The sequence below is a fragment of the Musca vetustissima genome, unplaced genomic scaffold, assembly GCF_032173495.1.
Source record: "Musca vetustissima isolate MV318-11 ecotype Yass unplaced genomic scaffold, APGP_CSIRO_Mvet_v1 utg55918, whole genome shotgun sequence".
NCBI lineage: Eukaryota > Metazoa > Arthropoda > Insecta > Diptera > Muscidae > Musca > Musca vetustissima.
The window spans coordinates 17,431-34,695 of NW_026873618.1; the positions used below are offsets into that span (position 1 = coordinate 17,431).

Here is a 17,265-nt window from a genome sequence, read left to right on the forward strand (position 1 = left end):
TGTATGTTCAATGACTGTTGTTGTTGTTTGTTAAGTTAAATTTAACAAATAATATTATTTATTAATTATTTTAAATATATTACAAGGTCTTGAAGATTTTATTTTTTTCATTCATTTCATTTTTGGTTTGTTTTCAAAGTTTTCTTCTTGTTGTTGTTGATTTTTTGTTGTCTAAATTTAATTTGTGGTATTAAATGCAATTTTCTTGTTTTTTATCTCTTCTTCTTCTTTTCGTCCTTCCTTTCAAAATTTAGTTTTCTTTAAGAATCATGTTCATGTGGTTGTTGTTGTTTTTATTTTAAGCCGTTTGTTCTTCTTCGTCTTTTTCGTAGAGTTGTTATTTTAAACCTTTAAATGTCCTGATTTGTTAGATTATTTTCATTTAAATTAATTTTGTAAGTATGTTTGTATGTATGTATTGAAATGGTTTTCTCTTTTTTTTTTGAGTGTAAAAAAAGAAAAAAATATTTTTTTTTTCGTTTTTAATGATCCTCTGTGTGGTTGTTGCTGCTGCTGTTGTTTTAGTTCACGTGTAATGGATTCCTTGCTCGTCATCATCATTTTCAGTATTTTCATCATCATCATCATCACCATCGTCGCTAATAATCATTAATTCTGTTTTTATCCAATATTAGGTCGCTAAGTGGCAGACATCTGTAAAGTCCATAATAACCATTATTAGAAAGAAATGTTATAAAAAAGAATAAAATTCATATATTATTTCATTAAATAAAATCCAGAAAAATATTAATGAAATTGTTGTATGAAAAAGTTTACAAAAATGGCTGGAAATGCTTATTTTTTATATTTTACATAAATAGAATTTTTTTAAAAAATTAAAATTTTTTTTCTTATAATTAATTATTTATTATAGTACAATTACGTTATAAAGAAACCAATAGGATTATTTATTTTTAATATTAAATAAATGTAGATCATTAAGCTCGACTCGAAAGAGTATAAATAATCACTTAAAAACTACTTTCAAATAATCACTGCCCTTACAAGACAAAATTCAAATAACGAAAATTATTATTTATAATAAAATGTATTCTGTAATAATTAATTATGGAATTTAATTATAAAAATATTTTTGTTTATTTACTCAATTTTTATTATTCCTCTAAATCCGTAGACTTAAATCCGTAAGGTTTCTATGTAGAAAAATATTGGTGAGCTGAGAACAATTCTTGAGACAAATAAAAAATTATCTCAGTAATATGTATCGAATATAAATATGATTCTAAAAATAATTTCAATTTTCAAATAATTGTATTGAATTCATTTAAATAAATCTGCGGGATTTGGTCCAAACGAGCATGGAGTATAAAACCAATATTTCGAAGGGGCCTTAAGGCTGAGGGTAAAAAAAAAACGTTCTGAGTATCTAGATTCCGAGGCCGAGCCAAAATATCGCAATTCTATGTGATGTTTAGACAAAGTAATAACCATTGGATTTTTTGAAATATCTCAGCTCATTTGAAAGTTATTGCAATTTTACCAATAGCTTGATTTTTCCTAACGCAGTTGATTGAATTGGCGAAAATGGAAAAATTTAAGGTTATGTTTTGTGTCCTAACTTTTGAACTACTTGAGGTATTGTAAAGAAATGTTTGTGATACGAAAGCTGAGAAGTCCAGCTATTTCGAAATTCATTTGTATTTTCAAGTTATTGCAATTTTACGAATAATTTGATTTTCCCTAACGACCTGACCATTTAGCGACTGCCAGCGACAGTTATGGACCAATCTTCAGGAAATTTTGCATGTAGGATGGGTTCTGCCCAATGAAGACCCCTATTGTTTTTGGTAAAAATCGTTTAATATTTTGGGGATGAAATGGACCATTGGTCTGAACTTCTGGTCGCTCTAGTGGCCGCAATTAGGGTCCAAACATCGCAAATTTTTACATGGAGAAGGGGATCGGGCCAAAGAATAAGCATGTGTGTTTCGATAAAGATCGGTCAATATTTAGCGGGCCAAATGGGCCCTGACTTTAGTGTGAAAAATTACATAATTTGTATTCTATGCGTATATATTTACTCCTGAAGGACATAGACCCGATAAGTAGATAGTATATCGAAGAGGAGTGGTTGACCTTTAAATTGATACCAATTTTGTCGTCGTATGTACTCGGATGTGGGAGTTACTTTTAAATATTTACAGGTGCTTACGTATTCAGATATTATTTAATAAACCATTACCACACTAGAGGGCGGAAATATAGCGCTGATCGCTTTGAAATGTTCCCTGAGGTTCCAGTTATGATCAAGGACAACGTCTATAATTTTCGTTGATGATCAGATAATAATTTTGGGATGAATGGACCAAAAACTTATTTTTTGTTTGTTTTTTTTTCGAGTCGATCTATAGGCCACAATTATAAGCCGAACATCACAACCCAACCCACGGTGAAGGGAATATGGACAAGTAATTAGAAGGACTGTACTGAATATTAGTAATATTCGGAAAATAAGTCAGTGTTAGGAAGAAGTGCAAGAGGGTGCAACTATCACAAAATATTGCACAGGCTTGGAATAAAAATCCGCAGAAAGTTAGAGTTCGGTGGTAGTTGTGTAGGGTATCGTATGGTGGGCCCCATCCGACTATACTACTCCGCTCACTGGTTTGTCCTACAAATGACACTGGAAGACAACTTTGAAGCGAAACCTTTGTGAGAATTGAAGGATCATCCTGCAAATAAATGTTATTAATGTGTTTGGCATTATGAGCTCATGGGACCATCATATAACCGACAGTTCTTCATAATCTGCAATTTATGCGTTTTGACTGAAGGCATATCAGCTGCAAAAACAAACCGGCTAAAGAACCGTTTAACTCATTACGCCATAACTCCAAAACTTGACCTAAAACGATTTAGGACCTTCTGGATTCTTAATATACTTGACCCTTGCATTTCGTCCACATAAGAAATTATCCACCCTGCCAAAATCTTGTTGCTCAGAATGTATGCAGATATAAATATCAGAAGTTATACCCCATGTTGTAATGTTCCCGAAATATTGACTCTAGACTAGGAATGCGTCAGAGTGTAACTGAAAACCCGTTATATGCAGTGACATAAAAAAGGAGAACGCGGAGAACGGACTTATTAACGCTTATATCATATCCCGACAAGCTGATCTAGATATGTGAGTCCGCCCGTCTGTCCATTATAATTGGTAAACACAGTACAGGCCACAGTTATGGACCAATACTTACGAAATTTTCCATGTACGTTCGGTTCGGCTCAAAGAAGATCCAACCTTATTGTTTTTGGTAATGCTCGTTTAATATTTAGGGTATGAAATGGACCGACAACGTTTTTGTTTGTTTTTCTGATCGCTCTATAGACCACAAAAATGATCCGAACACAAGAAATTGATCTGACCGGGGTATAATTTATGATAATCGGCCAATATTTAACGGGTCAAATGGACCCAGACTTTTGTGTAAACATTGTATGTATAACATAAATATTTACTCCTGAAGGCCACAGACCACAGAATTTGACAGTATGTACAAGAGGATTGCTTGATCTCCAAATTGAGTCCGCTATGAGATTGTTCATGAAGTTCCTATCTATGATCATGATAGTCGCCTATAATTTTCTGTGGTAGTCCAATGATATTTATTGGATGAAATGTACCGAAGTCTTATTTTTTGTAGTCACTCTAGAGGCCACAATAGGAACATCACAATGTTTCCACGGGGAATGCGATCTGATCAGATTTCTGGAATGACAATTTTGATCGCTCAATATTTAGCTGGTCAAATGAACAAGACTCTTGTGTGAAAAATTACAAAATTTGAATCTTCACTCCGGGGAGCTGTTGGAAAACAACAATTCCATTGATGGAAGAGGTCGGAAGAGGTCCACAAACTTGTTGGTAGTGTTTTGTATTACCATTACCAAACTAGAAAGATAAATTTCAAGAAAGTTAAATATCAATGGTAGTTATGTAGGGTATAATATGGTCGGCCCCGTCCGAATATATTGCTCCGCTCACTGGTTTATAAAATAGGAAAATTACAGAGCATCGGAGATATCAGAAGAAGTAGACCGCGGGTCCCGTCTTCGTTTTTGGATTAATAAATTTTCAAAATGTTGAAGCTTTTCGGGAGAGATACGCGAAGAAGTGGACCGATGGCTTGACTAGGATTGAAAGAAATATTACGATATTACGTATTCCAATCGGACATTCCAAACGATTGTTCTTGCATTAACCAATTTCCAAAATGTTGTCACTTTGTGGGAGAGGTACCCGAAGGAGTTGACGGACAGCTGGATCCTATCTTTGATTTAGAGTTGGTAAAGATTGGGCGATGTGTAGAGTTCAAATCGAACATTCCATTTTCTTAATATTGAATTTATAAAAAAATTTAAATTTTTTGACACTTTGCGAGAGAAGAATCCAATGGTGTGGACCGATGGGTCCCATTTTGTGACGTGATCCAAGATTAATAGAAATATTACGATATTTGGGTCAAATCGAACATTCTATTCCCTTAATATTGGAATTGTAAACATTGAAAATTTTGGACCATTTAGTGGGGGTGGTTGTTCTACAAGGAGTAAACCGAGGGGTCCATTTTGTGACTTGATCTAGGTTTGGTAATGATAATACGTTGTACAAAGTTTTTTTCAAATCGGGCATTCCATTCGCCTAATATTGTATTTTTAAATATTGAAAATGTTGACCATTTTTGGAGGAGGCCAGAACGAGTGGACCAATGGTTCCCATCATTGGACTTGACCTAGGCTTGTTAAAGATTATAGGTTGTGCAAAGTTTAGTTCAAATCGGACATTCCATTCCCCTGATATTGGATTTATAAAAATTGAACATTTTGACCATTTTGTGGGGGAGGTACCTGAAGTAGTGGACCGAGGGGGTTCAATTTTCTGAATTAATCTAGGATTAAAGAAAATATTTCGTTGTATAAAGATTGGGTCAAATTGGACATTCATTCGCTTAATATTTAATTTATAAAGATTTGTGGGAGAGGCACCCGAAGGAGTGGACCGATTGGTCCCATCTTCGACCCAGATTTAGAGTTAGTACAAAATACATTAGTAAATCGATTCCAATTTGTCTGAAATGAAATTGATCCAAATAAACATGGGGTCTAAAATCAATATTTCGATGAGACACATTTTAGCGTAGCATAATGTACATACCATCATTAGCGAGAGGGTATAAATCTTGGACCAATAACATAAATTGTATTAAAAACATTATTTAACAAATATTGATACATATTCAATAAATTGTATAAAATATGAATAAATAATTTATTTTATTTTACATACTAATTTTATTAGTTTATTATTTTTTTAAATTAAACCGTACGGTTTTAATATATATATATATATTTATAAAATATAAAACAATTTATAAAACTTTTGTAATTTATACATAATTATATATAATTTTTATGAATTTGAAATCCTTCGAAATCATTAGTGCTCTATAAACAAGGTGCTCCATTTGTCTAGCTAATACAGGAAACTTCATGTAAATTAAAAAAAAAATTAAGAAAAACTCACGTTATCCTTCATCTTCTTCTTCTTCTCTTCATAATAGTATGTATGTATTTGTGTGTATAAAAATGTAAGTTTCGTTGTATTAGTGGTTTTGTTTTGCATGTGTTTGTGTGAAATAGAGTTATTGTTGCCAACATCATTTCTAGGATAAATATCATCGATTCGATTAGTGTTTTGAGTGGCATAACAACCTTTATTTGATTGTTTGTTGTTTTTGTTGGGTTTTTTTCATGTTTTGTTGTCCATGGTGTAATAGTGTTGTTGTTGTTGGTCTGTGGGGTCACACATTACTTACAAACGACCCCATATCAATTATAATTACTGTTTCTTTTTGTGTTGTTATTTCGTTTACTTTTCTCATTGATTTTCTTCCTCCTCGGGTATGGCATCACCGGCTAACCAAACACAAGGACGACCCTAAGAATTTGAAAATTTAGAGCAATTATTTTTTTGTTGTAACAAAATATATATAACATAATGGCAACTATTTCAACTGAATGACGTTTTTTGGCTGCTCTTCTAAAGTTGTTTCTAGTCGATAATGTGTCTTCATTCAACCTTGGAAATCTTCAGACTAGAAAAAAATCCGGGGGATGATTATAACCTAACTAATGTTGGAGGTGGTGGACATTAGCACTCGTTGGATTTTTTCTAAATTTAATTATTTTTTAAAGTATTTTAGAACTAATTATTATTTTTTTATTAGCATTTCTAGCCATTTTTTGATAACTAATTATTTTTGATTAATTGTTTTTCTATAATAGAATATTTTTTTCTGTTAATGTTTCAATGATTTTTTTTTTAATTATTTTAAAACTAAATATTTCTTATTAGCATTTCTAGCCATTTTTTTCTTATTTTTTAATGAAAAAAATCTATTTTTCTGTTAATGTTTTCATGAATATTTTTCTAGTTAATATTTTTGAAATGATTTGATTTAAACATTTATTTTATTTTTTAATAATAAATAAAATGAAATTTAATGTTAAATGGTGTTATTAGTGATAAATGGCAATTGGCGGGGTAGGGGTGTTAGCAATTACTAATTTTTTTGCATATTTACTATCTACAGGGAAATGGTTAACAAACTATTTGGCAATATTATTTTTATGGCAGGGTAGGTTTGGAACAAGCTAATTAAATTTACAAGAACAAATATTTATTTTTGAAAAATTAATGTGATTTTTTGTTCAAACAAGCGGTGTTGGGGGTAATACATTCTAGAACTCTAAGAAAAATGTGGAAAAAGGAAATCAAATATTAGAAATTGAAAAGGCACACAAAATTATCTACTAAATTTGAAAAATAAAAAAATTAATAATAATAACAAAATAAACAATTTTACAGTAAAGTCGGAATGACAAAGAATATAACTATATATAGAATTATTTCTTAATCTGCCATCTGCAAAATATTGTGCCAATCGGACAAATAAAAATGGGAGCTATAGCCAAATTTGAATAAATTTCAATAAAAAGTCATTCTAACTCAAATTCAGTACAATATGCTAAATTTCGTTTGGATGCATTTAGAGGCTTTGTTTCACCATATATAGGAAATCGGACGAAATTATATATGGGAACTATATATTAATCGAAGTCGGTTAAAAACAAATTTACCACAAGTCATTCCAGACTTCCAATTCGGTTGTCTCTGCAAGATTTCTGTCTACAGAAGACAACTTCTGTCCATAGAATGCACATTTTTGTCGTATCAATGCGATCGTGGTGATTCTAAAGAAGGTTAACTGATCGTCAAATCCAACGAAGTTGTTCATGGAAGAATGTCCACCTGTTTTTCAGTAATAGTGGACGACTGTTCCGATTGAGCAACGTAGGAGGTAAATTTCAATGGTACAGATAATTTTATTTCCTATAAGACAAATAGAGTTTAGATTCTACGCCTGTAGGATCGTATTGTGATTTGCAAGACCAAATGAAGTTGTAGTTCCCGGTTCTTTAATAAAAGGTCTCAGTACCGTCTTTCCTGCTAGCGGAAAGCAATCTGTATGAAAACAGATACCAGTGCGTATTTTTACTGGTGTTACGCTAGCCCACGAATATCAGTCCGGTATCAGAGTTTCACAAGATGTGACTCCTCTTGCTTCTGGTATTTTCGGTCTTACTCAAAATTGCCGATTGAAGATCCTTCTACGAGTATATTCTTTGAGGACGCAAATTCTAGAGTTAAATAATCCCCATTGGATTCGTAGCAGTACAGATCGATGGGGCCTCTCTTTGTAGCAAGTGGCCCATCATTTTATTATTTAATCCATCGACTATTCTCGTCGATCACTGCATACCGGACGTATAATGTCGCCTGGCCTTCGCGAAAAAGGTTGACTCCAGTTGACGCCAACCTCTTTTTGGTTTTCAAGTTACGGTTAGTTTTTTGGGATTCCCAGTCTTTAAGGGTGTTTCCGATACACCGCTTCTATTCTGAATAAAAGTTTCCAGTCAGGTTTCTCTTTATATCAGCGGAAGAGAGTTTGGCACTATTCTCGTCGATCACTGTCGTCGTCTCTAAAGCGCCCTCTTGCTACCCTCTTCCTCTTGTTTAAAATCCGGTTAGACCTCTTAGGATTTCTAGTATTTAATATTTCGTCTATCTGCTGAATATTACAGCCGCCCTCAGACGATGGATTCTCCTGGCAGTCTCATTTAACTTTTTGGGATGACTCATTTTTTTGGGATTTACATTCGTCTGCGATTTCGGTGATCTTCCTTTTTTGAAAAATTCCGATGCAGTGCTCGTTTTCTGAACATACGACCTCCTTTAACTTTTATGAGATGGCTCAGTATTCTTTTATATTAGCCGTAGGGATGTATTTTCTTTTTTGCTGGCATTCGTTTGTGTGAATTTGAGTTTGAGTCTCCGTCTGTCTCGGAAGGTTGGGGTCGAAATTGCTGTTCATACTTGTTTTTTTCGATGCTTATGTCTTTGCTCACTTCTTCCACCATCTTACCTGCCACTTCCCTAATCCGGCATTCATAGACGGTTTGTTGGTCTTACTCTTTAGAATCGAAATTTGAGTCCACGCCTGTCTCAGGCGGTTTTTTGAGTATTTATACCCTTTACCAATCTGTGGTACAGGGTATTATGTCTTGGTGCATGTGTTTGTAACAGGCAATAGGAAACGAGATAGACACATGGTTCCTTTTGGGAATATGCATAGAATCACTTTTTAAGACGATCTATGCATGTTCGTCCGTCTGTCTTTCCATGTTAAATTGTGAACAAAGTACAGGTCGCATTTATGTTCCGAATTGGATGAAATTTGATACAGCTCATTTGTTTGGCCCAAGCACGAACCCTATTGATATTGGGAAAAATCGGTTCAGATTTAAATATAGTTCCCATATATATTTTCGTCCGATTTTATATAAATGGTGCACCAAAGGCCCTGTATATTCTTCGATTGGCATGAAAATTGACATGAATTTTGAATTGAGTCTAGAATAAAGTCCCTATATATATTTCAATTTGCATGAAATTTGGCATAGCGTAAGGAATTAGCTCTAGAATGATGTGTGTTAAGTTTTCTGAAAATCGGTCCAGATCTAGATATAGCTCCCATATACTTTTTCGTCCGATTTAATGTATATGGTGTACCAAAGTCCCTATATACCTTTCGATTTGCACGAAATTTGGCATAGCGTAAGGAATTAGCTCTAGAATGATGTGTGTTAAGTTTTCTGAAAATCGGTCCAGATCTAGATATAGCTCCCATATACTTTTTCGTCCGATTTAATGTATATGGTTACCAAACTATATACATAATGCACATGACTAGCATGATGTATGTTAAGTTTCCTGAAAATCGATCAAATCGGATTAGATTTTGATATAGCTTATATATAATTGATTCTCATAATTTTGTCCCTGGTCCTTTAAAAGTTCGACGGCTTTTAGGTTTCATCTGTTGGTTATACCGAAAGTGGTGAAGGGTATCATATAGTTGGCCCCGTCCGACTTTACTACTTTCCTTACTGTTTTTGTTTATTTTTTTTTTTTTTTTTTTTTTTTTTTTTTTTTTTTTTTTTTTTTTGTAAAGAATGAATGCTGTGATTTTTTTCTAAAAATAAACCAATATCCCTTGGGGTAAAATTGTTCATATCAATAATCAATAGACTAACAAAAACGAGACCAGCATTCGGCAGATGATAGTCCGGCATCCCAAGACGGCTTTTGTTTGTCTTACTCTTTAAAACCCGTCGGGTGAAATCTATGGACACCGCCAGTGAATAGACTAAGAAAAAAACGAGATAAGTTTTGGCAGAAAACAGTAAGTTATATAGAGAAACTCCTAGCTTAAAATATTTGAAGCATGTTTAAACTCGATTGTGCTATAGAATAGTCAAACAGGACTTGGGTTTAACACCATCACCTAAAAACTAAAGATATTCATAAGCAGATGCTTCAGGGTAATATGCAGAAAATTCTGATCGAACATCATAAATAATGTAGAGCTGTGAAACGTGTAATAAATCAGGAATAGGAAACAAAAACAATCACGTCGCATAGTGAATGTGCCTCCTAAAAGTATGCATCACACATTTTCTTTTTTTTTTTTTTTGAATATAAAATAACCATTCTACTTATAGGAAGATTTGGTTCTTTACGGAGGATTAGTGAGTTTTAATATTTAAAAAAATTTCACTTTCCCTAGTACATGCGAATACAACGCCTAAAAGTACGCATCACACATATCCGATGTATTCTAAAACTTGAATTGAATTTTAAATTTTAATAAAAACAACTTATAAATTTAAATAAATAAACTGTTAACGATTGCATGCAGTTAGCAAATTTAAAAGAAAATCTCAAAACTTGTTAGATACAATTTGGGAATATTTACAAGTTTTGGCTCAAAATTAAAAAAATACAAAAAATTATATAAAGACACACACTTCAGTAATAAAAAAATTAAATATATATATAATTACAGTGAACAAGTAGAGGTAAGAAGAAAAAGTAGGTGAAGAAGAAACATACCTAAAATGTACTACGTTGTATGTAGATGGAATTAAATTTTTGAGATTTTTATTTTGAAAATTTTCTAGCTAGGTTTTTACGATTTTTTGATTGTTTGTTTCTTTAGTTATATGCCAAAATATGTAGCTTATTTTGTTGTTTGGTGGTGGATGGTTTTTTGGTAGATTTTTTTTTTTCAACAAGGTGAGGAATATGGAATCATTACTGTTTTTTTTTTCATTTTCAAAAAATATATAAATAGGCGCTTTGGTTTTAATATCGCTATAAATTGATATATATGTAGGTATGTAAATAACTGGGTATGCATGTACAAATGTGTGTAACTTGAACAGTAACGCAATACTAAAGTTGTGTAAAAACGGGTGAATAATTTTTTTTTTTTGGTTTTGGGTTTCGGAATTCAAAACTACTTTTTGTGTGTTTTTGGTATATAAATATTTATATAAGTGTGTATAGGACTTCTTTGTCTTCTATTTGGATTAATCAATGCAAATAACTTTGGTGTGTATATTTTAATAATAATAATAATCATGAAAAATTTAACAATACTATATTCTTTCTCTAAATTATGCCATGTGTTTTTTGGTGAAAAAATGTTTGGTTGTTGGTTAGTGTATGAGTTTGGTGGCACTAGCGTGTTGTGTTATGTTCGATGTTGCATTAAAAAGGGGGCGAGGAATTTTTCTCTACTTTTTTGTTTGGTATTATTTTTTTTTGTTTTAAAACTTTAAATTAAGTGATTCAAGCGATGCTAGTGATGAGCGCCTAGATAAACCTGTATTGGCAGGACAACTGACCAGTGAGGTGGTGCCGAATAGTTTATACCAGCCAATCACAATGCCATTTGATAAATCGATTTGATCGAGCATTATTTGGGCAACGCCCATAAAGACTTTCTTTTCGATGCGGCCATAATCGCCCCAAACGGTAACCTGGAAACAAAATAAAATAGATATTAAATTATTTGAAAATAGAAGGGAAAACACAAAAAACGGCCTAAAAGTATGCATCACACATTGCGGAGAAAGAAGAAGAAGAACTCTATCGATAAATTGAAAAATCTTTGAGAGGTCTTCCATAGAAATAAGGTCAAATCATAATCTAAAAATAACAGCTTTAGAGGTGTACTAAAAATATAATTGAAATCCTAAGGCGCCTAAAAGTATGCATCACATCACAAATTGCGAAGAATGAATAATATTGCGGAGAAGCTCTTTAATAAGAACATAAACTACGTATCAAAGAGCTTACGGAAGTCTTCTATAAATATATAAGGCCTTTCAAGGTCCTATACGAACATTCGAAAACTTCAGATGCTATCGATAAATATAAATAAAATACTACTACTCCTAAAAGTATGCATCGCATCGAAAATTATGAAAAAAGGTGTTAAAAAGAACCCTACCTATTAATTAAAAATCTTTTGGATGCTTTCTATATAAATAAGGCGATATACGTATAAAAAATTTTTCAGAAGTCTTCGCTAAATAAAAAATTCCCACTAAGATGCCTAAACGTATGTATCACATCCCAAATTTTGCATTAAAAGCCTTTGATAGGAAATCTAACTATAAATTGAATATTATTCCGAAGACTTCAATATTAATAAGGCCTTTTTTGAGGTCTTCTACGAACAACAACATCATCAGAGGCATTTAAAGAAGTTAAGAACTTTCAGAACAAAATTAAACACCTAAAAGTATGCATCACACATTTCATAGAAGACATTTCATGTGGTCACTATCTATAAATTGACTTTTCTAAAGCTCTGCTGGAGCTTCTACCAATTGAAGATATTTCTCCCTTAAAAGGTCCTTCATGTATAGAAGGGTATTCTATACCTAGAGGTATTTCATATATAGAAGATCCTTCAGATGCCGTTAATATACATAAGTCCATTCTGAGGTATTTTAAACCCTTCGGAGATCCTTTATATACAGAATACCCTTCAGAGGTCTTTTATATATCTTTTATCTTTCATCCGCGAACTTTTTCATAGATCTTTTTATATGTAGAATACCCTTCAGAGGTCTTTTATATATCTTTTATCTTTCATCCGCGAACTTTTTCCACAGGTACATAATCACTATTACGAATAGACCTTGGAAATTTCATATTTATAGAAGATATATTCTAGCAGCAGATGTCATTTTCTGTTCTCTCCAGTCCATAGAAAGTAATTCTATCCACAGAGCACCTATTCTGTCCATATTAGAATCCTTCTGTCCACAGATGACTTCCTCTGCCCACTGAAGACTTCCTCTGTTCACAGGAGACCTCTTCTGTGCACAGAAAACCTATTCGTTTCACTCAAGACCTTTTCCAACCACCTCTTCTGTCCGTAGAAGATTTATTCTGTCCACAGAAGTCTCCTTCTGCCCACAGAAGACATCATCTGTCCTCAAAAGATCTCTACTGTCCTCAAAAGACCTCTTCTGTCCACAGAACACCCCTTCGTTCTACAGAAGACCTTTTCAGTCCATAGAAGATCTCCTTTCCCCAGAAGACCTCATCTGTCCCCAGATTTCTTCTTCTGTCCATAAAAGACTTCTTCTGTCCTCAAAAGATCTCTTCTGTCCTCAAGAGACATCTTCTGTCCTCAAGAGACCTCTTCTGTCCTCAGAAAACCCCTTCTGTCTACAGAAGAACTTTTCAGTCCATAAGATATCTCCTTTTATATATCTTTTATCTTTCATCCGCGAACTTTTTCCACAGGTACATAATCACTATTACGAATAGACCTTGGAAATTTCATATTTATAGAAGATATATTCTAGCAGCAGATGTCATTTTCTGTTCTCTCCAGTCCATAGAAAGTAATTCTATCCACAGAGCACCTATTCTGTCCATATTAGAATCCTTCTGTCCACAGATGACTTCCTCTGCCCACTGAAGACTTCCTCTGTTCACAGGAGACCTCTTCTGTGCACAGAAAACCTATTCGTTTCACTCAAGACCTTTTCCAACCACCTCTTCTGTCCGTAGAAGATTTATTCTGTCCACAGAAGTCTCCTTCTGCCCACAGAAGACATCATCTGTCCTCAAAAGATCTCTACTGTCCTCAAAAGACCTCATCGGTCCACAGAATACCCCTTCGTTCTACAGAAGACCTTTTCAGTCCATAAAATATCTCCTTTCCCCAGAAAACCTTTTCTGTCCCCAGAAAAGACTTCTTCTGTCCTCAAAAGATCTCTTCTGTCCTCAAAAGACATCTTCTGTCCTCAAGAGACCTCTTCTGTCCTCAGAAAACCCCTTCTGTCTACAGAAGAACTTTTCAGTCCATAAGATATCTCCTTTCCCCCAGAAAACCTCTTCTGTCCCGAGAATTCTTCTTCTGTCCATAAAAGACTTCTGTCCACAAAAGACCTCTTCTGTCTTCCAAAGATCTCTTCTGTCTTCCAAAGATCTCTTCTGTCTTCCAAAGATCTCTTCTGTCCTCAAGAGACCTCTTCTGTCCTCAGAAAATCCCTTCTATCTACAGAAGAACTTTTCAGTCCATAGAATATTTCTTCTGTCCACTGAAGACCTCTTCTGTCCACAGAAGACCTCTTCTATTCACGATAGACCTCATCTATTCACAGCAGACCACATCTGTGCCTTCTCTGTCCACCTTTTTCTATCCACAGAACACCTCTTCTGTCCACAGAAGACCTCTTCTATTCACGATAGACCTCATCTATTCACAGCAGACCTAATCTGTGCAATAAAGGCCTTTTCTGTTCACATAAGACCTTTTCTGTCCACAGAAGACCTGTTCTGTCAACAGAAGACCTCTTCTGTGCACAGAGGACCTTTTCTGTTCACATAAGACCTTTTCTGTCCACAGAAGACCTTTTTATATCCACAGAACGCCTCTTCTGTCCACAGAAGACCTCTTCTATTCACGATAGACCTCATCTATTCACAGCAGACCACATCTTTGCCTCTTCTGTCCACCTTTTTTCTATCCACAGAACACCTCTTCTGTCCACAGAAGACCTCTACTATTCACGATAGACCTCATCTATTCACAGCAGACCTAATCTGTGCAATGAAGGCCTTTTCTGTTCACATAAGACCTTTTCTGTCCACAGAAGACTTTTTCTATCCACAGAAGACCTCTCCTGTCCACAAAAGACCCTTTCTGTCCACAGAAGACTTTTTCTATCCACAGAAGAACTTTTCTATCCACAGAAGATCTTTTCTGTTCACAGACGACACAAAAGACCCCTTGACCACACCCTGACCTAGACTTCTTCTTTCAACAGAAGACCATTTATGTCGACAAAAAGAACTCTTCCGACCACAAAAGACCTTTACTATCCACAAAAGACCTCTTCTGACTACAGAAGACCTCTTCTGACTACAGAAGACCTCTTCTGACTACAGAAGACCTCTTCTGACTACAGAAGACCTCTTCTGACTACAGAAGACCTCATCTGACGACAGAAGACCTTTTCTGACCAAAGAAGATTTCTTCTGTCCACAAAAGAAGACATCTTCTGACCACAGAAGACCTCTTCTATCCACAGAAGACCTCTTCTATCCACAGAAGGTTTCTTCTGTCTTATATCCACAGAAGACCTCGTCTGTCCACAGAAGGTTTCTTCTGTATACAGAAGGTATTCGTTCGGTTCACAGAAGACCCCTTTTGTACACAGAAGACCAATTCAGTTCCCAAAAGACCTCTTCTGAGCACAGATGACCCTTTCGGTCCACAGAAGAAGACCTTAGAAGACCTCTATTGCCAAAAATGATCAATTTTAACCACAGGAGACAAGCAAGAATACCCCTCCTGATCTTCGAACAAAAACATTTTTGCCATTATCTTACTTGTAATATACAGCCTTTTGTATTGCAATTCTGGAACACCAATTGCTGTTGATACAATGGCTCCAACGTTCGCCGAGCCGTGGAAGTTTTCATTTTGTCCATGCATTTTTTACCCGATACCAAATAAACTTTGACATATGGGGCTGGTAACATTTTCGAGGTGGGTTTTTGCTAAAAAAACAAAATTATTAAAACTTCCAAAGGGGGGAAATCCAATTGCACCACCTACCTGCAAACCTCTGGCTCTGATCACCTCTACTTCTAGGCAATTTTTCTGATAGCACAGCGATAATTGGATATCGCCCAGCGAGGGAGCACCCAGCACCTGGCGTCCAACCAATTGGCCCGGTCCCAGACCTTCGACAAATTGATTGATTTGTTCATCAGCTCTCATGGTGGGTGAGAATCTAGAGATTTGGGAATTTTTTCGAAAATAATTTTATAAAAGAAAAAAATTTATTAGAATTTTATAAATTTTGTGTTCTTGTTTTAAACTCAAAAAAATAAATTATTTGGAAAGTTAAGAGAAAGTATTTTGAAATAAAATCAAGAAAAATAATACAAATTAATATTGAAACTCAGTTAATATATATGTATGTAAAACTTTGTATTATACACAGGGAGATATAGTAGGCAGTTGTTTAAGTTAAGATTTTTTTTTTGGATTTGAAAAAAATATATATTTATCTATTTTTTGACATTAGTCCATTTTTTTGATGCATTAACGTGCATTTAATTTATTCCATTGTTGCATAGTGTAAAGTTGGTTGTTCTTGTTTTTTTTACGATTTTTTTACAACATGCTTTGTATGGAGTTGCATATTTACAATCAGGCCTTTTTACACCACAAATAGAAGAGAAAACATTGTCGTAGCAATCAAGGCTTTAAAGAGAAATATTCGAACACACACTTAGTAGTTACACCCTAGAAAAATAGTTCGTTCAAGTATGTAATTGATTTGTAATGACAAATGTATGAGACGTTGGGTTTAAAAACAAGAATAATATAAAAAAATATTTTAGAAGAAAAAAATGCTTATGAGATGGTAATTTAATATGAGAGGTAAACAATTTAAATTAATATATCGCAAGAAATTCCGTTGGTTCCTGGAATGTAATCCCATCGGATGAGAAAAATTGGTTTTCAAATTTTTGTAAAAAAGAGGTCTGCCGAAGACCCACTGACATGACAAATATCAGCACTAAGGAAGCAAGGACCACAACCATTGCTCAATACTAAAGGAGAAGTATTTTCCAGCCAACGATAGATGACAGTATCACCACCTACAGCAGGAATAAAACCAATCGAATAAGAAGGCATTGTTTTGTTGAAGCCCTTTGCTCACAGGAGGAGTAACAGACAAAAATGAATTTACGGAAGCATTTTTAACTCTATATATATATATATATATATATATATAATAAAAAAAAATTAATTTTGTATATATACTTCAGGAACATATAATTAAAAAACTAATTAATTTGATCACATGAAGATAACACAATTGCTATAAGATACCCTTCACCACGTTGGGTATATCCAACGATTGAATCCTAACGGACGTCAAATTTTTGAAGGACCAGGGACAAAATTATGTGAAGCATTTATATCCAACTTCTAGGTTATTCTAACTCCAGTACGTTGTACAATATTTGTGTCAATTTTGTGTAAAATTGGACGACACAGTTTACATTAAATCGGACGAAAATATATATGGGAGCTATATCTAAATCTCGACCGATTTTCACGAAACTTAACACATCATTCTAGACCTAATTCATTACACTATGCCAAATTTCATGAAAATCGAAAGATATATAGGGACTTTGGTACACCATTTACATTAAATCAGACGAAAATACATATGGGAGCTATATCTAAATCTGGACTTATTTTCACGAAACTTAGCACA

General features: G+C 34.0%; 1 protein-coding gene across 3 annotated transcripts in view; it reads right to left on the minus strand.

Moving 5' to 3' along the window:
- Window positions 1-545: 545 nt before the first annotated feature.
- Window positions 546-17,265, minus strand: part of LOC133326591 (regulating synaptic membrane exocytosis protein 1-like) — an 81,989-nt gene continuing 65,269 nt past the window's right edge. For all 3 annotated transcript variants that reach the window (XM_061535238.1, XM_061535223.1, XM_061535231.1), the window contains 4 exons: window positions 15,582-15,759; window positions 15,353-15,523; window positions 11,338-11,472; window positions 546-654 (listed from right to left, as the gene is read on the minus strand). In XM_061535238.1, coding sequence (XP_061391222.1) covers window positions 640-654; window positions 11,338-11,472; window positions 15,353-15,523; window positions 15,582-15,759 — 499 coding nt within the window. In that variant the 3' untranslated portion in view covers window positions 546-639. The remainder of the gene's footprint in view (window positions 655-11,337; window positions 11,473-15,352; window positions 15,524-15,581; window positions 15,760-17,265) is intronic.